Genomic DNA, 21994 nt, shown 5'->3' on the forward strand with positions numbered 1-21994 from the left:
GGAAGGGCTGGCGGCAGAGAGGTGGTTTGGGGACCGAGCAGGACAAGGGCGTCCCACTGCCCGATCCCACCCCAGCGCTTTGCATAAATAAATAAATCATGCAGCAAGGGAGAGGTGGAGAGAGAGGGCGAGCAGAGGAGGTTACTTTGGGAAGCCGCGCAGCTCTCTCATCCCAGCCCCGTAGTTTGGAGGGAGTGTGTCATGTTACAGGGGAGCCACGATCAGCCAGAGCACAACGTCGTCGCCGGAGCAGCTGAGAATTACTGCTCTCTAATGGGGACTTTCATGTGCGAGCTCCTGGCTTGTCTGCGAAGGAACTGAAACTGGCAGCTTAGAAGGAAACAAAAACTTACCAGCAAACCAAAAGACTGAAACACAGGAGGAAAAAAAAATCCTCATCAGATTCCCCCCCCCCCCCTTTGCTGCAGTTGGATTCTTTTTTCTGCACCTCTTTTATGTGTGTGTGGTTTGTTTTTATTTTTTAAAGACCTCCCCTATCCACTTTTGTCATTACTGCTGTTATTTGTCATTTGCTGGCACTGGGATCCCCTTGGACTCTCTTTTTCTATGCCTTCTGGATTGTGCTTCTTCGAGTTGGAGTGAGGCTTTATTTATTCTATTTATTTATTTATTGTTTCTCAGGACAGGGAGGGAATGTTGGAGGAGAAGAGCTGGAAAGGCGTCGGCGAAGCAGCTTTTGACAGGGGGTGCGTGGCTCCCCCCAGGACCGGCGATGGGGAGAGATGCTGCCGCCTCCCTCTCCTGCTGGGCTCGGGGCTGCCTGGCATCTCCCTGCTCTCTCTGGTGCTGAGCCTCCTGCTGTACTTTCGGACCTCGGATCTGCAGTCCCGGGTGTCCCACTTGGAAGCGGACAGACCCGCACAGCTCCCTGCCTGGCTCTCAGCAGACCAAATGGAGACAGCTATTTTGGGAAGAGTTGACCAACTGCTTGATGAGGTCGGTGTCCTTTCATTTTGTTTATCTAGTTTGCACTACTATAGATTTTAGGCACACATATGCTCTCATAGTCACATTATCTGTTTTTTTTTTCCCTCCCTTAAAAACGTGTTTCTGCACAAGCGATGCTGCTACGTTGAATTTCTTGTGCCCTCAGGTCCCTCCCATATCTCAAACCTACCCGATGTTGGCTTCCCTCTGCACCAGCCCATGCTGTGGCTGAGCCCTGGCTCTTTGCAAAGGGGAGACCTCATTCCTTGTCCTGGCAGGAATGGAAGAACCTCCAGCCTTCTCAGTTTGGTGACTGATGGTGTCGCCTGCTGAAAGAGCTAGAGGTTAAACCTGGAAATTCTATGTGGGTTTGTGTCCCGGGAGAGGGACGGGCAAGGCACGCTGCAGCTGGTGTGGCTACGACAGGAGGTAACTGTAAACACACTAATGTCATGACAGACTGGCTTTGCTTCCACGGCTCCTTGCTCAGAAAAATGACACACTGACACTGCCAGGATATTTCCTGGTACTACCAGAGTGTCAGTGCAGAGCATATGGCTGTGCTATGCCTGCTTGAGCCCCATCCAAACTCCACCACAGCCAGCGGGCTCTTCCTCTGAGGATGGGAGAGAGCTGCTGCTGAAGAAGCCCAGGCTTCAGCAGGTCAATAAAGAGGGCCAAAACCTGCGGATTTTGTGTTGCTTATACCTTTAAATTTGCTGTGCTGATGCTACTGGGTGTTCTGCCTGACTGGACTGTTCTGCCCTGGGTGGGATGGGTACTCCACAAGATTCCTCACCTTGTTAAGACTTTCACCATGTGCTAGGGAGCAGATGGTGACTCACATCTCTGAACTCTCTAGGAAGGTCTACACTGACTTGTTCACACAGCTCTGCAGAGGAGACTCGGGGCTGACTGTCAGAGCTGGGGCCATTTCCACCCACCTCTTCTCTGTTTATTCCAGCCTTGGCTATCCCAAAAAACTGCTTGTGTCTGAAAAAATCTTGTGCGCTGCTATTGCCAAATGTGGCAAGGAACGTGATGATTGGAGCAGTGGCTGTTTGTGTCTGCCTTGGAGCAGTGCTGTCTGGCACCTGAGGGGGCATAGGGACCCACTCATGCTTTCTAGGAGCAATTGAAGGTCTGTGGTGAGGAGTTTAAACCTACAGCTGACAGGCTTGACTACTGTTTACGGGTCTCGCGGGAGCAGTCCCTGGATTGGCTCGGGTTTGCAGCCAAAAGCCGTGAACCTTGACTTAGCAAAGGCCGTAGGAGCTGAGGGATGTGGTTTTGAGTGGCCTCTTTGGATGAGGAATAAAGAGGAGACAGAATCCATGGGGCAATACTCCACAGAAAAAAAAAAAAAAAGCTTTTTTGAGGAGGCAGAAGTGTTGCAAGTGGCTGGACCTGTGCCCTGCAGTTGCACCCTTGTGCAGAGACTCCTTCCAGTCACCGGGCCAGGAATAACGTGCAGTGGTCCTCTTGTTGCTGCTGGCATGAGTTTCCTGGGAAGTCACAGTTTATCTCTACCAAGTGATTTGAGACGTGCCCCAGGACGCCTCCTGGGAGCTGTGCCCGGGGCCGGATGGCCCCCTGTATCCTGCTGGCTCTGCTGGCCACGGCACCTTTCCACCTTTTTATAGCCTGGCTTAGCAAGGAAATGGGGCTTTCTTGATGCCTCATGTGCCCAGCAGCACTTCTGCTTTCTGAGCAGCCCCTCCTGAGCCCCTGGGGGTGGCCCCGGCCCCCCTCACATCCAGGTGGGGAGCAGCTGTAGGACAGGAACCACTGCTTGAGGAGCCAGCGATTGCTCCCAGATACAGCCAGGGTTACTAGCACCACTCTGGGCCACAGCTTCAAAAGCAGCTTGGAGAGGGGTGTGGAGGAGCAGGGATGCCTGGCTCAGGTCTCCTGCCCCTTTACACCTGGGAAGGTCTGCTGCCCACAGGGGGAGGCGGGCTGTGTCCCCCAGGGAGGAGAACCTCCCCAACCACACTGCCTGCTTCAACTTCAGCTAAGCTCCTAGACCAGCTACTTCACAGCTCCACAGCTCAGCCAGAGGTGCTGGTGTGGGTCAAGTGGCTTGAGATGCTGGATGGGGGTCTGTTGGTGGACAGATGCTCGGGTGGCATATGAGGCTTTTGCTTAGGAAATTAAAACAAATCCCTCTGGTCCTCCTTTTCATTAGGCCTGAAGTAGGGCTAAGTTGGATAGGTCTCCCAGAGTAGCTGGTGTGGGACAAGAAGGGCAGAGAAGACCAGGAAAGATAAAAGGGAGCAGATAAATGATGGGAAAAGAAAAATGAAGAAACCAAGAGACAGTGCTGAGCGTGACTGGGGAGAGAGAGGCTGTGGCCGGGCTTGCTGTGATGGACGTGAAAGCAGGATATCCATTCCCCCCTGCTCAGACCCTCGCTGCCTCTCACTGCCACATCCTCACGGAGTTTCCTGGTGTTTCAACCTTAATGGGTTTCACAGCTGCCAGCTCAGTGTTATCCATCACAAAATAATCTAGCAAAGCTTTAAAGAAATCCTGGCTTTTGAAAGAGCTGGACTGAGCTGGGCAGAGAAGTGGAAAGTGAGGGGAGACATGGACAGAAGAGGACATTTCTGGTTTCAGTGGCTGTGAAAATCAGCTGGAGGGACATGAAGACACAAAGTCTGCAAGGGCTGATGGAGGAGCTCTGAGGTTATGCTCCAAACTCATACTGCTGGTGCTCTGAGTTGGAGTGTGTGGTGCCCTCCAAACTGTCACCTTTGTGCCCAAGTGTCCCCCAGAGGTTCCTAAGGGTCTGCGAGCAGCCGTGGGGACATTGTACAGATTGCACCGAGAAATACAAAATGCTGAAGTCCTGTTAAGTGCTCTTCTTCAGACAAGCAAAGATACAGTGATCTGACAGGGAGAGCTGGGTTGGTTTGTTTAAAATGTCAGTTTTAAGCCAGCTGGTGGGGATGTTTTCCCGATCTTGGAGCCCAGTTGTGCAGCACCCATGACTGGCTGTGGCAGGGTTTCCATCTCAGTTCAGAATGAGCAAGGAGAGGGTGGCAGATGCTTTCCCAGAAGCAGCCTGACCAGTGCTGCTTCACTATCTGTAAACCCCTGACTGGTGTCAGTGGGAAATTTTCTAACAGACACAAATTAACTAAGTTTTCCCAGAAAAAGTCTGCGTGGAATGGGCCAAAAATGGGTAGTTCAGGGAGAACTTCAGCTCCACATAGGAATTCCTCTACATTTATAAGACATCATAAAATCTTAGGAAAAGGATAAATAAATTCACTACTGGCATTTGCAGGAGAGGCACAGTTTTCAAAAGACGAAAACAAGGTCTTTTCCCATGCTGAATAACATTTGGTACTACTTAATTTACTAAAAGCTCATTAGGATGCAGAGCAGGATGCATTCAGTGCTGCTGCTAGGAAGAAAGCCCCAGAATCTGTGTCCTTGTAGAGACAGAAGTGTGTGTGTGTGTAACAAAACAGCAGTTAGTTATCCTGTAAAAACTGGGGGGTGATCAGCTGCCCCTCTGCACTATGTTGCATGCACTCATTCTCTCAGGTGCTTGTGTGGAAGATATTTTTTATGTCTTTAGTGATACTGAAGGGGTTCAGGGCTGTGCTACGGATGGGGAAGGAGCATCAAACCTCACTGCTTTCCCTATAGGCACATTTCCTTGGGGCTCATGCCTTTCTTATGCAAGGAAAGGAGGGACACCTGAAAATTAAATTTCTTTCCTAACTTTAAGCATTTTCCTCCCTCATTTTGCTTCAGTGTCTCTCACTGCTCAATTCTGTATCCTAGGATCAGAAAGATTGCTGTGAGCATTCTCTGCCTCAATCTTTAGTTTAGTGTTGTTCACCCAAAAATCATTATATGTATTTTTTTTTTTTAATTCCAATTTCCCTGGTAGAAAAGTCCTTTCCTTTCTTTTCTTTCAGAAGCTTGCAATCCTTGAACCTAGATGGTGTTATTTCCAAGCATTTTGCTCCATCAGGGAGGGTTTGCTGCTTGCTTTTGCTCTGTGCCACATGGTCCTGTGATTACAGGAGCTGGGACTTTAAGAAAAAACAGTGAAATGGGAGATAAAACAATAAGAGTTAACAAAACCACCCACCCTTGAAATCCTCCTGATAGTTGTAATAGATTATCTATTTGAAACATGTTTCTTTTAGCTGTTGGAGATAGTGGTGGGAAATGATTTCACCTCCCCGGGTGACTGCAAACAACTACATCTACTAAAGAGCTATTAATCTGCCCCCTTTGAAGAAGTGCCCTCTCTTTCACCTAATCTCAAGTACCCATCCAAAATAGACAGGCACTTGCAAGGTTTAGGAGGCCACAGCCATGGTCTTTTAATGTCAGAAGAGGTCTTGCTTTCACTGCTCTGTCCACCCAAGCCAGCCCTGACCTGTCACGCTAACAGCCAGTTAAAAAAACCCAGGGGAAATACCCATGCTGATTTTATTGCCCATTTCTAGCTTGACCCTCCTGGCCTTGCTCTCTTGCAGACAGAGGGTTTTCCCCTTTCTTCGGCACTCAGTGATGTACAACAGCTGCCTAAATACACAGAGGTGCACAGTCCCCGTGTTGGAACTGTTCAGCTGTGGCCCCAGTGCTGGCAAAGGCTTTTTCAGCTACTTCCATACATGTAGGGGGAAGATGTAGCTATTATGTCACTGGAAAAGATAACAGACAAGAGCAAGCAGGCTCCACTGACAAGCCAATCCTCTCTCTAAGAAGCATTTTTAGCAATTCTGCCAGAGCAAGAGGTGGCCGAGAGCTGCTCTGATATTTCATACTCTAGGTGTTCCCCAGGTGAAAAAGCAAATCACAGATCCCAGAAGACCACAAACATTAGATTCCCAGAGACTATATTATCTTTTTTTCTTTTGTTTAGAGGAGTAACCTTGCCCTAAAATGGAATGGTTTTCTGTTGCTTGGAAATGAAAGTTTTCTCTTGGAAAGGCCAGTTTTAGAGGAAAACCCTTTATTTTTGTTCCCCTGAGCAAAGCTGGCTTCTTGTGTTGGACCAGGTGCTGTTTTGCACAGTGGTAATGAGGGAAGCAGAAAAGACCAGAAATGAATTTTGTTTGTCCATCTCAACCTAAAGTTGAATTGAGGTCTCCAGAAGCCAAGGATTTTTGCTGTTGCAGTCAATATTTGTTCTGTAGACTGTGCAAGAAACTGCAGTCCAGGCACTCTTAAATTCCTGGTAGGTTTTGCCTCCCAATGAAGGGGAGCAATCCCATGGCACTGCTGCCCTTTGCATTTCCCAGGGATGTGCAGAGCTCCTGGGTTCCAGGGAGGCACCGTGATGGCTGGGGATGGGGAAAAGACCCAATGGCAGTGAGTACCCAATGGCTGCACAGCACCAGAGCTTGGGGCTGTGCTGTCAGCCTTCCCCAGCAGCACCCACAATCCCCTCCCAACGGGCCCCCATCCTTGAGAAGGCTATCTCGGTTGTACCCTGACTCCGCAGCTTTTAAAGTTATGGGGAAATGCTATCACTCCTGTTCCTTTCCTGGTCATGCTCAAGCCCTGCTGGGTCATCACTTCCCTGCTAAGTCCAGCTATGCTGCTCTCCTCCTTGACTGCTGGCAGAGCAACCCAGCCAAGGCTTCCTGTAGCAAGCCCTAACTCTGCCTCCTGCCCTGGCTGTTCCTCCTTGGCCCCTGGGCTGCCTCTGCCCTTGGTGGGGCAGGGATTTGTTGCATGTTTCCATGTAGATTTCTGTCCCACAAAGGGCTCCGCTGTAGCCACGGTGTTCAGGCTCTCACTGGTTAGGAAATGACTTTCTGGTCCTGCCTGTGTGAACTGTCACCCCCAATGTGTACTAAGCCTGGTTCCCAAACACGGGAACCCAACCCAAACGTGGCTGTGTTGCATTCAGACATTTTGGTTGGCACATGTGTAGTTGGAAAGGAGAACGCATATGTCTACATACCAGTCTGAGTATCCAAATAAAGTCTCTGCTGTCCTATTTGTGCCCATGTTTGACCACTAGCACAAAGTGCTTCAAGCCAGGGCAGAGTTGCAGAGCAGAGCTATGCCATCTGGGGGTAGCAGCTAGATGGGAACGTGCCCAAATGTATCTGTGATTTTGAACTGAGAAGGTAAACACATACAATGCTATATGAGAACTGGCAGTTCTCCTTGTGTGAAACCCTATCTTCATCCTGATATCAAATCAACTTGCTAACAAAACATTTTAGATTGCCATGCAAGGAAAGCCCTCTGAAAATATTCAATTTCTAGTCAGTCACAACAACCCTCATTGATTTTGACTTGCAATAAGGAATCCAGTCCTTTTAAAGTGAAAAATGGAAGTGTTCCAGCCAGTTCTGCCTTCCCTGATCCCAGGCAGGAATATGTTGCTTTATTTTTTCCCTCTCTAAAAGAAATTGTCCCTGAACTGATGCCTTCTTGCAAAAAGGTGCTCACTTACTTGTGAAAATTAAGTCATTTCTAGATGATCTTGGACATGGGCTTTTGCTGAGCCTGACATAAGGCTATTTCTTTGGAAAATGTTGGCCCTAGTTGTGAAGCAGGTTGGACAATAAGAAGGTATAACCAGGGTGAACAGTTGGGCTTGAGGGAAAGGCTCCTTAGCACAAGCAACACAGCAGCTCAGTCTTCTCAAATCATATCAAATCATTAACCAAGTGTGGTTTACATACATTAATGAATAACTTCTTTGGATTGATTTGCATTTTCTTCACTAAATCACAGTTATTTTATTAAAGTCTAAGAGGAGTGGTGTGGATGCTGTCCCTCAAGTGTATTTTGCTCAGGACTTATGTAAATTTTAATGCCATTTCCAGTGAGAGATGTGGTGGCCTCAGGTGGACTCTATTGCCCCTGTAAGAGATACACAATGTGGCCAGAGACTGATATGCCGTCACTATTAGAAATCCAGACTCACTGGAAATGAGCACTTTGACATGATTCCATATAGTGGAAGCTCTTGATAGGTTTTGTCTTGTCTGCACTTAAGCTTCACAACCTCCAAAAGTTTCAATAAATGCTGTTATTGTTTTCAGGCCACCTTCAGCTGCAATTTGTCAGTGGGATCCTTTTGTCCATAATGAGTTGGCCGCAGGGAGGAAGAGTACCTTCTTCCGATCTCCATTTTTTATCTGCTGAATAGGTCTTCTGAGAAACACAGATTTCTCATGAGGGCACAGTCACCTCTTTATCTGCCACTGCTGGCTCTTGATTTTGTAATGCTTGTCAGGAGGATTGCATTTGGAGGTCATTACAAAACCCCCTCAGCCTGCTTCCAATCAACCCCCACATTTTTAGTTAAAGACTATGAACTTTAATGCTTTCCTTCATTCCCAAACTGTTCTGCTCTATCTCTTCCATATCTACTTGGGCAGCATCCCCCAGTCCCACTTTTCCAAGAATTTGTGGCTTTTATTTCAAGAGGATTAATGAATCCTTTTGCTCTTTTTCATCCCTTGACAGAAATTAAAGTTCCACTTGCCAAGGCATCGAGAAGTTCGAGACACGCCCCAGCGATGCAACTGCCCGGCAGGTAGGGATCTGAGGCGGCTGACGTTTGGGAGGGGCCTTTTTTGTCTGTGTCTTATTGAAAGCTTTTTTAATGCCATGTGGCGTATGAATGCAAAGTTATGCATCCTTGCATAACAATGTGCTTGAGGTGTAGGAATTCAATATGGAGATGTGTGTAACAAGTCAGACATGTATGTAAATGCTAACCCTGCATGTGATAGAAACAGCGAGAAAAATGATAGACATCCAGGCAGATATCTAGGTAGTCACCAAGTTAGTCAATAAAGAGAGAAAGATACATCCAGAAGGTAAATGTTTCTATTCATTTTAGACATTAGTTTTGAAGTGGGCAGAATGGCTCTTGGGAGGTGCATCTTTCTTGGCTGGTTTGAGAACGTTTGAGACACATAGGAGAGACCTAACACCAAAGTGGAAGAGCTAAATTTTGGTGAGCCAAAATGCCTCTGGGGTGAGGATTGGATTCCTTGGTATTATACAACTATCTAAGGCATCTTGGAGAATAACAGCCTTCTGCTAGAAGCAGCCATTTGTCAAGGGGTTGAATGAAGTGGTCAGTTGAGGTCTTGCTCATCTAGCATACAGAAATATTATGGGATTGCTTAATTGCATAATGTTTTTAATCATGCTAATATCAAAAGGCCCTTTGAGACACATCTTCTGAAGTGGTTTCAATACAATAAGTGACGAATTGCTATGGAAAAAACATTTGTGAATGGCATTTCATTCCATTACCATGAGTCATTTAGCCTTCCTCATTGTCTTTTGATGCATTTGTAAAAAGACATGTGCCAGCTACCACTCACATCCAAAGTCAAAGTTTTGGGAGAGTTTGACTATGTAGATCCAAACTGAGTAGATGAAGCTCATCTTGCAAAGAAAGCGATAAGGAAATTTGTGCCTGGATGAGCATCTGAAGAGACATTTCCATTTTCTGTGGATTTTCCTTTGGTTTTCTTATCAAAGCATGTTTATGTATAGTCAACAGTGGGATAACAGAGACTGAAATGATAGAGCTGTCTTTGCTCTAGGTAGTGTCTTGAAATCTGTATTTGGACCTGTGTACAGACATAGGAGATACAGTCTCTTGTCAGACTAAAATGGATTTGTAAGGTAGCAGCATATAAAAGCAAGAGGTAAAGTTATCCTAGTTTGTGATGGAAAAGAACTGAAATGCAGGATACAGACTTGTAGAACATTGGAAAATGCCTGATTTGACTAGTCCAGATCAGGACTTTCTTTTTAATCTCAGAAAGAAACATCAGGAACTATTTTGGTTTACATTTAAAAGACATTACAAATGAAGTCTTTTAAGTAGCTCTTCTCCAATGACCAAATTTGAAACTGAGTTCAGCAGTTTTGAATGTCAACCTTTTCCCTTCAGTGGAAACACAAATGATAGCACTACTCCATTTTCAAGTTCCTGATTAGACTTGACATGTAAATGCCATAAAACCACAGGAATTAATATCTTCCTGGTGTTTCTGAGCCAGCTTGGAGAAGGAAGCTTAGAACTTGAATGCAGAGCAGAGAAAAAAGAGATTCACAGAATTTTGAGGCCATCTGAATGTGACCCTCTACACCATGTGCGTGATAAATGAATCACCCAAGTATTTCAGCATGAAGATCATAATACTTGGTTGCAGATGCACACATCCTTTGTGAAGCCTTGTCAGCAGTCAGTGCTGGATTTCTCCTAGCACTTAAGTACTCATACTGTTAAGCTCCATAGTATTTCTGAAAGACAGCTTTAATTCAGGGGAACGTAAATGTCTTAAGAGGGTTCAGGCTTCCTTTTTACCTGTCAAACTTCCTCGTCCATCAAATAACCTACAGATACAGAAATTGTTTTAAAACTTTCCCCCGCCCTGCCAGCTAATCCATCAAGGGAAGTGGAACTATGGTCCAAACCTGATAATGTGGCAGGGGAAGTCTTGATTGGCTTTGAGCAGTGCAGAAATGAAAGCACCTTCAGCCAGTGTTTTTAGTTCAGACTTTTTGCTCCAGGGTGTTTTCCTTTGTTCTCCAGGCTGATGCTACACAGGCCACCTGAAATCACTGTTGTGTGTTGTGCTGTTTCAACATAATCTCTCTTCCAGCCTGAGACCTAGGGAATCCTCTTCCCCAATGCATCTTTTGTCTTGTCTTTAAAATGCCCCAAGGACCAGACAACATGGCCCTTGTGGGAGACCAAGGTATTCAGAAGGCCTGAGAAGCGTCAAAATGTTGCAAGACTTGGCACATGCCCTTTGCTTCTCATTGGCCCACTCCACCACTATAAACACATCATGTTCCTCACAAAAAATAAATGTTTATCAGAAGTGACATTTGAGTCCATCCCTAAATGTGAGCCAGGGCCCTTCGTGGCAAAGAAGGGGAAAAGGAAGACAAGTTCATTTGGTGACCTGTTCAGTGCGGATGTGGAGGTCCTGGGCAGGGTCACTTATTGCCACAGAAGACCTTCAGGGGACAGAGAGTTGCAAACATAATTGATTTGGAAAAGCTGGGACTTGAGGAGCAAGGGAACTGTGAAGTGTGTGACTGTGTTGTGGCTATCTGAGCGTACATGATAAGGACCATAGGAATAACGTGGTCAGGAAAACAGTGCAGCTGTATTTATAGCAGATGATAAGGAAATACAAATTTCCTTCATCTGGGAAGGAGCTACTTCAGATCACTTGAGCTGAGGCTGGGTGTGACTACCTGCAAGTGAGATGTTGCTCCTCGGCATTGTGTTTTTTGAGCTCAGAGGTGGCAATGGGCTTCTCTAGGGATGTCTCAGTGGAGAGGACACAGTCCCCATGGTTAGCACAACCTTCTCAGTGAATTAATGATGTGATTATTTCCATCTGGTAGATAACCTGTGTGATTCCCTCTGTCCCCACTGATCTGGTACAACTTTATACAGGCTGGGAAAGGGCCTGAAGCCCCAATGACAGCAATGGCTGTACCCAGCTATTCACTCCTCCTAGACCCTGTGCCACACCAGGACTGAGTGTGGACAGGAAGCTGAGCACAGATTTTGTTCCAAGGTTTTTGTGTGCTAGGATGAAACTTTGGGAGCTTTTCAGGGGCTGAGCAGATGCTGGTGGGACAGCATCTGATTTCTAGGAGCGAGTCTTCCCTTGTGACTTTTGCTCAGGTGAGGGAAATGTTTCTTTTCTCTACGGGACCTGGATGTGGCTGAATGCTAGGGAGAGCTACCTGAGCCTCAGAGGATCCTATCACAGCCAACAGAACTCTCTTGATTTCTGCCACATATTCACAAAATACTGTGAGGGAAAAGCATTGTGATTCAGGTTGACAGGGTGAAAACCTAAGCTTTCCTGGTCTAATCCATACCCAGTTGCAGATCCAGACTCTGTCTGCCTGAACAGTCTCAAATAGCCAGGGATTGCCCCCAAAACTTCCTCCCACAGTCTTCCTGGCGGAGCTGAGCACTTGTGTATTTTATATACTGTGACTCTCTTTATTAAACCTTTCCCATCTTCCTCTCTTCAGCTCCTATTTTCACAGTCCCCACGTGCCTGTTTTTCACTCTGCTGGCTCTGTGCTCCAATCTTCTATATCCCTTAAAAAAAAACCTAACAAAAAAGGCTGGCTCCTTTCCCCCTGCCCCCGCAATGCTTGTTTTGGTCTGGTTTCTCCTTTGGCAGGTTGGGAGCCTGCAGCGCTGGAGGCGGTCAGCCGTGCAAGCAGGGAAGCGGCTCGGAGGGATGCCGAATGACTTTTCCATCCCTTCCTGTGGCAGCACTTGGGGGCAGAGGAGGGAGCTGGGCTGTGGGAGGAGGTGACTGGCCCTGTGGGTTCCTGTGGACTGGTGGTCAGAGGGAAGTTGCACAACCCCACCACAAACCAATGTGTCTTCTGCTGTAACAGGGGCTTGGAGGCTGGTGTGGGGCAGCTGCAAGGATCTCGGCATTGGGCAGGAACTGGGGTCCTCTTGGGAACGTATTTGAGGATTTGCAAGGGAATATCCCATAGGCATTTGTTCTTCTACAAAACCTCACCCACATCCCCTGTCTGCCCCAGCGCAGGGCACAGGGAAAGCCACTTTGGCACTCTTTCTGACTCTGATTGACCTTACAGAAATATCATCAGGAGCTGCTGCAACTCAGAAATGTTGCTGCTGTTACCCTTCCTGCAGGGTAACCTGTGAGAGCAAAGGTGCAGTGGTGGCCCCAGTTGCACCCTGGGGCTGTGGGCCACATGGTGTACACATTCAGTCCAGGTATCCTGCTCACCCCTTTGAGTACGTGCCCTTCTGTGCAGGCTGGACCCCTCAGCACAGCGGCAGCTGCAGGAGGAGGCTAGCAAGAAACAGTGCAGGGCTATAGCGGGGCTTTGGCTCCCACCCAGGACGTGTCTCCCAGGGCCAACTGGCAGGAGGTGGCAGGATTTCCCACGTCCCGACCTCTGCCTGGCCTTGCAGGCAGCCGGCAGACGGAGGAAACATTGGGAAGGGCAGAACCTGGGCTGGCAGACGAGGGGTTGGTGGGGATAGCTGTAGCAGGGGCAGATCTCTGGGCAGCACAGGCTCAGCCCCATCCCTGCAGCACCCAGGCAGGATATTGCATCCAAGTGGATGCATCCGTTTCTCACTTGGGATTCTTATCTCCTCCCAAAATGTCTTTGGGAAGGTGCGCCAAAAGGGGGGTCAGTGCCTGAATCCTGCCTGCAGCCTGCACCCTGGCCAGGGTGCTCTGCCCCTTGCCAGGTTGTTTTCATGGCTTTTATAATTTCTGGCTGTCATTTTTAACACAATCTTTTTTCAGCTTGCTGGGGCTGCTTGGACAGATCAGAGGGCTCCTGTGAGATTAAAAGTCTGAATGCACTGGTGAGCCCCGAGAAATGGAGAAGGTGTTTGGCATCCCTAATGTGGGGCGAGGGTGTGGAAAGGTCACCCTGTCTATTTAAAAGCTGGCAGCCACGAGCCGTGTTGGTGGCCCTGGCCCAAAGCCATGAGCAATGTGAGGTAGGAGTGTACAATGAAATTGCCATCGTTCCCATGGCCCTCCTGTCAGGAGGTGTGCTGAACTAGTTGAAATGCTGTGGTTTTGTGTTTGAACCCTTTTCAGGACAATAAGTCAGCATGGTTTTCTGTGCTGACTATGCAAAAGGTGTTTGCTGCTTTAAAAGTGTCTAAACACAGCCTTTTGACAACCTCTAACGAAAAAAACTGGGGAAAAAAAAGGACATTTGTCTCAAGCAACCACTCCTTGCCAAAAGCTTTGAGCTTTCTGGATTGCCTTTTTCTCTTGAAGGCAGCTGGCCCAGCCCTTGTGGCCAGGCTGGCCGGAGAACTGAGGTCTGGAGGAGCAGTGCCTGGGCTGCCACGAATGGGCATCTGGTACCACCACAGCCAGGGCAGCACATTGCCCTGCCAGAAAATGGGACGTTCTGGCATGGCATCCCCACCGCATGGCACATCTGGAAGTAAAATTCCATCATTATCATTGCTTAAATACTTCTCCTTACCCCCCCCCCCCCCCCTCCTTTGTAAGAAATCTCCCTGGGAATTCTGTTATTCCCTGAAATTTAAATATGTTCCCCCCATCCACATTTTTTGGGCCCTCCAGAGTATACACACACTTCAGCCTCGAAGGTTGCTCATGCGCCCTGGCCTGCTGGCTGTATTTTGGGTTGGAATTTGTTTGGTTTACACATACTGTTGTTTCGTTTGTTTTGAAGATGCAAACCACACAATGAATTCCATGGATTCTGTGAGTAGTTATGAATAGATGGGGATGAACAATTCAGGAAAAAAACAAACAAACTGTTTGTTTGGTAGCTTAACTCTCTTTCTCTGAACACGTAGGCAGCCGCGCTCTTACACAACCGCCCCGAGTGGCTCAAGGAGTAGCCTCCACCTTGCCTTTTGTCACCTGGAGGCTGAGGGATGGTAAGAGGAAGCAAGGATACTCCTTATACCTCTAAGCATCAACTCATCCGGCTTAGTCTGCATTTGGGATTTAAACTGACTTTATTAAAGAGTATTTAATTAATTTTAATTAACCTGCTGTTGTTACTACTGTGCAGACTAGGAGGGCTCACATAAGCCATTCATACAACTGGATGCTGCAAAGGCTGCAAAATATCTGGAGTGCTAGCATATAGATAGTTGTTAGGAAGGCAAAAACCTCTGGTTTTCCCTATATATCCAAAATATGGTTAGAAATAGTCAGTGCATTAAAAAGGGATGGAACTGAGGCATGATTATGGGTACAAGTGCTCTGCAAGAGGGTGGCCTGTTTATTTACCCCCTATCTGGTTGTTTGTGTAATTCCCTCTTGCCATGTTCAGGCCTGTCTCCTGGGTGCCTCACAGCTCCTCTCTGTGTCCTTTTATGTGCTTTCTTATTTTAAATGCTTTATTTTAAGCTTTAAATTTTTAAACTGCCTGGAAGATGGAAAGAAATTCTTCCAAGCACACAGAACTACTGCAGATCTATTTCTCTGGAGGCTGAGCTCTTCCCAAAGGTGTGAACATTTGTGTCCTGGTATGTACAAGACCTGGTGGCACAAACATTAACTTTGATGGTGCTTTTATATTATATCCCAAATATTATATCACAGCCCTGGAAAAGCCCTAGCTGTTCAGTATGACCATCACCATCCAAAACTAGGAAGAAACTAGCCTCTTCCCCAGTCAAGGGTATGCTGTAGAGAAAGACATTGGAGGAACATCTCTCCTATGAGGGATTTCAGCCTAGAGAAGTCTGAGGGGAGGTCTCATTAACCCTTAAAAGTATTTAAAAGGTGCATGTCAAGGGAGTGGGGTGAACTTTTTTCTGTTGCTTCCAGTGACAGGACAAAGGGTAATGGGCATGAGCTGGAACACAAGAAGTTCCACTTAAACACAAAGGAAAACTTTTCTACTGTAAGAAGGGTGAGGGACCCCTGGCACAGGCTGCCCAGGGAGGATGTGGAGCCTCCTTCTCTGGAGATTTTCAAAACCCACCTGGACATGTTCCTGTGTGACCTGATCAAGGTGGTTCTGCTTTAGCAAGGGGTTGGACTAGATGATCTCCTAAAAGTCCCCTCCAAACTCTACCGTTCTATGATTACATGTACTGGAAGGACAGATAATTTTGAGTGGGGAATGAATGAACAGCACTGCCCAAGAGCAGATACTTGCCATGGTGGGCTTCAGCCTGAAGCAGAGATTGGCGCAGGAGAAAAGCATTGGGGCTGTGCTGATTTATGTAAGATAACAGTCCCACTGTGACTTTTACTGCCCTTGGCAGGCCACATCCAAACAACAGGTCCAGTGGTGAATGGCACCCTGCACGCAGACCAGGGCCTGACAGGTTGGCTGCAGGACGCCCTAGATGCGTGTCGAGGGCTGCAGCAAGGAGCTTCTGCATATTTGACGGGTTTGTGTACAGATGTTTGGTAGAAGTGTTTACACCATTGCGTGCCTGTGCTTACAATGTATATGGTACATATGGGCATAAATCAACGCCTTGACAAAGCAAGGCAAAAACATCCCAGCTGGCTGGGGAAACCCGAAGAGCACATTGTGCTGCTACTGTATGGCGACGGCTTTGATTCAGTGCGAGCATGCTACCAGGGTGGAGGATTTTTCCCAGGCCTGGGCTGTGTGCACATGGCCGGGCTGGTTTGCGTCAGCTGCTGACGCACGTCCGGGCCCCGCGACGTGGGTCTCGTGTGTGCTGCCCATCCTGGCAGCTTTGCGGCGGCCGGAGGAATGAGGGTGAGTCTCACTGGCCGCCAGGCGCGGCAGCAGGGCACGGTGCCTGGCGGCATCCAAGCCCCTTGCGCAAAGTGTGGGCGCCCGCCAGCCGGCAAAGAGCACCAGAAATACCCAGGATGGGACAAGGGAGATGTTACAGCCATCAACTGACTCGCTCCAAAACTGTTTGCAGGGGGGGCTTTGCTCTGGTGCTAATGTTAGCTGCCACTGTGTGCTTGAGGGTAATGAGGATGTAAAAAGCAGGCTGCTGGCTTGGCCAGTGGCAGGCATGGCTCTGTTTGGCATCCCTGTGGTGGGGTGTGGAGTCAAATTTTGCAGCAGGGCTGCAGAGACCCAGGAGGAGCCCTTCTCTCTGGAGCTTCAGGTTTCGTTGTGGTGATACCTGATTCCATCTTGGCTTTTCCGGGCATCCGCCTGCGTCTTTGCCCTGGCTGGTGGGGACTAAGGGCCAGGCTGATCTGCCTGTGCCCAAAAAGTGTCCCAGCACGCAGTTCAACAGGAAGAACAGAGGGGCAGCTTTCCTCCCCCCAGATCACCTTTCAGCGCCCCCCCCCCAACCCCACCGTGTGCCAGCCTGGGGCCACAGGTACTTGAGGGGACAGGCAGCCGTTTAAAAAGTCGAGGTTGCATCATGCGGGGCTGGGCGGCTTCGGGAGGCAGAAACCTCATCTGTTAAACACATACTGCCCGCCTCCCCAGCCCCCACACCGGGGAACATTCAATCCTCTGTTTGATGGACGTCCAAGAAAATACTTCTTCCACATCCTAAACTTGTTAGCACCAGTTAATCATCTTAACCTTCTTCCCCTCTGAACACACACTCCAATGAGTTTCCCATCACCGGCAGCTGTTAAAGACGCAGCAATGCTTTTCACGCTGGCCTTTGCAGGGGAGCATACAGCCATTAATTATTAAGCATCCCATCTGTCTCCTAAGTGGGAGAGCAGAAACTCATGTCTTGTGCTGAAGCCACTTCAAACTGACTGTCCAGTGAGCTGCTGTAAGGGGTGGATGCACTTGACACAGCTCTGCCCTTCCAGGAGCTGGACCAGGTCTCTGCCCCTCTGCGCACTGCCTCTGCCATTCATAAGCATTGTGAAACATAAGCCCTGGAAAGTATTTGCCTGTATTGGAACGATGCTCCAACGCATCCCAGATGAACATTACAAAATGCCAGTGGCATGACAGTCAGAGGGTTGGAGAGGTGCTCAAGCTTAGAGTCCATGCTGTGCAGCTGGTGAGGGGAGGGGGCTGTGGCATGACTGGGCATCTCCTGCTTGTTTCATCTGGCTATTTCTGCCATTTCCTATCTGGAGATCCCCTTGTTGCCCATTGCTTGTCTTTGCTGTGTCTCCCCCTGAATACAGTTGTGTTTCAGATAGAGGAAAATACACTCTTTAATGGATCCATTTCCTCTGTGGTGCCTGTGTCTCTGATGGGGCAGTGGTGTGCCCTTTGATACTATTTACCTCTTACATATATGGATTTGTGAGGCAGCCGCCTTCCTGGAGCAATTCAATACCTCGCTCCCCAAAACAGGACTGGGACGATTCCAGCTCTGCTTGCCCATCCCAGTCCAGTCTGCCTGCTGAGGCCTGGTATCTGTTTCTTCCTCATGTGATGTCTTGGGGGAGCAGCATTGCAGCCGGACTGTGCAAGCAGGAGGTAATTAAATCAGCATATTCCCCAGGGTAGGCAGCTGATTAACAGCACATTTTCCCCACGCTGGGGGGCTGAGACACACACGGGCAGTATCAATCCATTGCTTGCCTCACTCCTCTCCCTTAGGATTCCTGTCTGTTTTTTTTCTTTTTTGCTTTTCTTTTTTTCCTTTCTTTCAAAGAGAAGATGAAGATCATATCAGCTGAACTGGAATTTGAACTGACAGAGCTTTATGTGAGGGACTTGTTTATTATGGTTTGGTGTTGCTTGGGGCAGCGTGTGCGCTACACTGGGGACCACCCAGCAATCCCATCCAACACAGGCTCCCCTTGCCCTGCAGCTCAACCAGCAGCAGGTAGTGGGCCAAGGGCCCTGCTTTGCCTTTGGGAAGAGGTCTTCCTGAGGCCAAACCCAGTACTGGGATGTGGCTTTGGGTGAACATGGATGGATCATAGCAGCTGCTCTTTGCTTGTCCTCCTCCTCTATCATCAGCCACTGCCATCCAAGGGAGGAGATGTTGCTGGAGGCAACAGCAGCTGCTGGGAGTTATGTGTTGGCCTCATCCCTAACAGAGCTGAAGAGCACAATGTGCTGGGATATATATTTTTTTCTTTTTTCATTTATTTTTTAAATTTTAGCTCCTTATTAGAGGGATTTTGACAGAAAAGAGGGAGTAGTTATGTCTCCCAAAACAGCAGCCATTTCCTACAGATTAACTCCCTCTTAGACCCTACTATATGCAAGTGCCATACAAATGAAAGAGGGGTTGAAACCCTTAAAACACCCTAGAGAGCCTGTGAGTCTGTGGCACAACCCTAGCCACAGTGGAAGAACTGTGCCTGCTGCTCATCGGGAAACAATGTACCTGGCCCCAGCCTCTCTGAAACCCAGGGAGAAACTGTGGTATTGCAAGGCTGTCTGACATCCCTTGTGTAGTGTGATGTAATGTGGGCTTATAAAAACAGAAGGAAAGGAAAGGAGGAAAGAAGTATAGTTTTTTGAAAGATGGAGCCTCATGTTTCTTAGTTTACCCACATTCATGTGTGTGGTGATCTCTTGCTTATGGATGACATGTGGGCTTATAACAAATGTTGTGAGTTTTTTTTTCTGAGGAAACAGGAGATGGGGTTATCAGGTATGGTTGTGGGTATTTCTCTCCCTGAATTTCAAAGCCATCCTGGATAGATCTCTATGCACTGCTATTAACGTTAACCTGACTCTTTAACAGGCAAGGGTCCTGGAGTTTCTTCGGACAGTGATGGGGAAGTGGCTCTCAGGTCCTTTAGAAAGGGAAGCTACAAACATGTGACTCTTGGATAGAGGGCTGGTGTGAGCCATGCACTGTCCCCAGCCCTGCGGAGCTTGGCATGCATTCAGCCATTGAGTCCTTCTCCACATGGGTATTTCCATGTGCCTTTCCCATGCAGCAAACTGTTGCAGACCTTGGCCCTCATTCCTCCTGTTTCCTCCTTTTTTTTTGTTGTTTTTTTTTGTTCCTAGAATAGTAAGAATTTGCTATTTTGGTAGGACTTGGGGCTCTTTAACAGTGGCTGAGCAACCCCAACACTTTTTTGACAGATGAGGGTCCCTGCAGTGCATGTTTGCCACTCACCCTATGTGCTTTGAAGAAGATAATGCCTTTTTCCCCTTGTGCCCTCAGGGCCTTTCCTTTCGGCTAGAAAAGCTTCAGTTTCTAAACCTGTCTGCTTTTCCTCCAAGTTATTTTTTTATTTGCTCTATGTCTCTTCTCCATCTTCATTGTGTTCTCTTTTCTTCTTGAGATTATCATAAGATCTCTCAGTACATTAAAAAATAATGACCTGCATACCTAAATAAGAAAAATCTTTCCGTCTCAAATTAAGATGGAGGTCCTAGCAGAGTCTAACAAACTTATTCATTGAGTCAAATTTGCCATAGTACAAAAATGAGAGAATACAGGTGTTTTCCAGACCACAGTCAACAGGGGGGCGACAGATGGTTGGGGTTATTTTTTGCCTTTCCAGTCCAGTGGCTCTCTTTATACTGTGTGCTGTGCAAAGTGTCTGGTTTGGGCACCGGAGGTGACAGGGGAGGGATCTGCTCAGTTCATTCTAGGTAAGGAAAGCTGCGAACCCTTTTATCCCTGTTAGCCAATGCATTTTATCGCCGTATGTGCATGCTGCCCTGGTCTGGCCCGGCCCTGCACGGGGGTAGCCAAGCTAAGCAAGCCTTTCAGAGTTCAAGACGTGCTAAGGAAGCATCAGCTAGATTTAGATGAATGAATGAATGCTCTCCTCTTCCTGGGCAATAAAACATGCTGAGCATACCCGCTCGAGCTCGGAAACCCCACTGGAATTTTCCTTTTTAAAGGACTAGCATCAGCCCTGCTCTCCTCCACATGCTCTGTTTGGAAACAAGGCAGTGCATCAGGAAAGACCCTGAAGGAAGAATTTATGGTGTCTCTAATTAGTCAGTTTGTTCAATCCTTGAAGAAGAGGATAATGAGCGACAGGGATGCATTGCCGGCCTCTGGAGGAAGAGCACTGTGGCTAGGCTTATGTCCAACTGCTGATAGGGTAATTAGTGGTAACTGGGAGCTATCAATCACCTCGGGTGGAAAAATGTCTTGGTTAAAGGAAAGACCCTCCCAAACATTTTCATAACTCAAAAGGGTGTGAGACAGGGTCTGGAAGACAGTACTGGCAGTCCATTAGGAAGGAGTCTATTAAAAGATAAATTGAACACAATGGTCTCTGTTCCTCCCTGGGTAGGTGACAGAATTCACTGTTATAAAAGTTGCAAAGTATTTTGTAAGGAGGAAGGAAGAAGAAAAGAGTTAGCAGATGGAAAAGAGGGAAGAATAACAAGAATTGGGTGTATGTGGGGAAATAACAGTGCACTAGATATTAAAATCAGCTGCTGATTGCAAGAATGACACAGAACTAATTATGCAATTTGACAAGTGAGTGAAATGTATCATTTGCATTTTGATCAGAGAATGTATTTAAATTACTATTAGCTGTAGTAAGTTAGAACTTTCTGCTTTTTCCAGATAACCACATTATGAGAGAGATTGTAATTTTTATCAGGAAGTAAAGGTGCCTTGGATTTTGTTTTTTGTTTACCCAGCCATGATTTACTTTGGTCAGTTTTTGAAGAATAGTACTTGCCTGTCCAGGTGCTGAAGAATCAATCGGTTCCTCAATGGAGAAATGTCAGACTTCTGAGTAACCAGCTGCAGTTTTCAAACTGGTTGGGATCTCCAGAGCTTTCAGAGAGCACCTTCTGTATTCCTAGCATGGAGTAGGATGTGTTAGAGAATGTAGGGTGGGACTTGCAGAGAGAGTAGGATTGTATCAGAGTGGTAGCTTGTTGCATTGGCACGTGTGTCTTCAGACTAAGAGTTGTGAGGTGCTGCTGGAAATGTCCAGGTTTTTGAGATGGGCTTTAAAAACACAGAGGAAGGTGGAGAATTAGTAGGGTAGTGTCCCTGGAAAGTGAGAGCTGGAGAACAAGTTGAAGAGACTTGGCAGTCTGGCAGGGAAACTCTGTTAAAGGCATGAGGTGAAACCATTCCAGTGCAAAGGAGTTACAGGACGGAATCCACTAAAGAAAAACATAAACTCCTCAGTGAGCTGAAATTCAAGACAGAAGAAAAGTAAAGCTGGAAGTATTAAAAATGAATGGGTATGCAAGATGAAAATCTGAAAGCCTAGGGTGATGTGGGACTATCAAGGACACCAAGAAATGCACTAGTGACTAGTGACTGTCTAATGACTAGTTCATTGTGAGTGAGAGGGAGATTCTCCTCCTCACTGGAGCATGAGAACTGGTGACATTAGACAGTAGGGACACCAGCTTACTAGAGAAAGGCGGCAAGTGAGAACTCATAGAGAAGTGAAATTTCAGAAGATAAGGGAAAGGCAGAGGTGGTGACAGAGAGGAACTCAGTTTCCCTGTGTGATTAAGACCCTGTGGGTACGGTGAATAGACATGGTGTCTTCTGCCTTCACTGTGTCATCTGTCATTGACTCACTCAGAAAGACTGAGAAAGATGCTATTTGAAAACTACATTTCAAGAGGCAAATGGGCCACTGAGGGGGAGTGCCGAGAACAACCAAAGGTCCAGAAAACGTGGCCTCTGCAGAGAGGCTGGAAC

The 21994-nt window shown here is 47.5% G+C and overlaps 1 protein-coding gene across 1 annotated transcript; it reads left to right on the forward strand.

The window, feature by feature from the left end:
- Positions 1–645: 645 nt before the first annotated feature.
- Positions 646–12205, forward strand: LOC133625975 (collagen alpha-1(XIII) chain-like). The gene is made up of 3 exons (XM_062001682.1): positions 646–957; positions 8413–8482; positions 12135–12205. The coding sequence occupies exons 1-3, from the start codon at positions 655–657 to the stop codon at positions 12203–12205; spliced, it is 444 nt and encodes a 147-aa protein (XP_061857666.1). The 5' UTR covers positions 646–654.
- Positions 12206–21994: the final 9789 nt, after the last annotated feature.

The sequence above is a fragment of the Colius striatus genome, chromosome 8 (genome assembly GCF_028858725.1).
Source record: "Colius striatus isolate bColStr4 chromosome 8, bColStr4.1.hap1, whole genome shotgun sequence".
NCBI classification, from domain to species: domain Eukaryota; kingdom Metazoa; phylum Chordata; class Aves; order Coliiformes; family Coliidae; genus Colius; species Colius striatus.

Excerpts from the sequence above, each read along its gene's own strand:
- LOC133625975 (XM_062001682.1), top strand. The coding sequence starts at position 655 with ATGTTGGAGGAGAAGAGCTGGAAAGGCGTCGGCGAAGCAGCTTTTGAC. Across the intron at positions 958-8,412 it reads TTGACCAACTGCTTGATGAG|AAATTAAAGTTCCACTTGCC; the intron begins GTCGGTGTCCTT and ends ATCCCTTGACAG. Across the intron at positions 8,483-12,134 it reads GCGATGCAACTGCCCGGCAG|GTTGGGAGCCTGCAGCGCTG; the intron begins GTAGGGATCTGA and ends CTCCTTTGGCAG.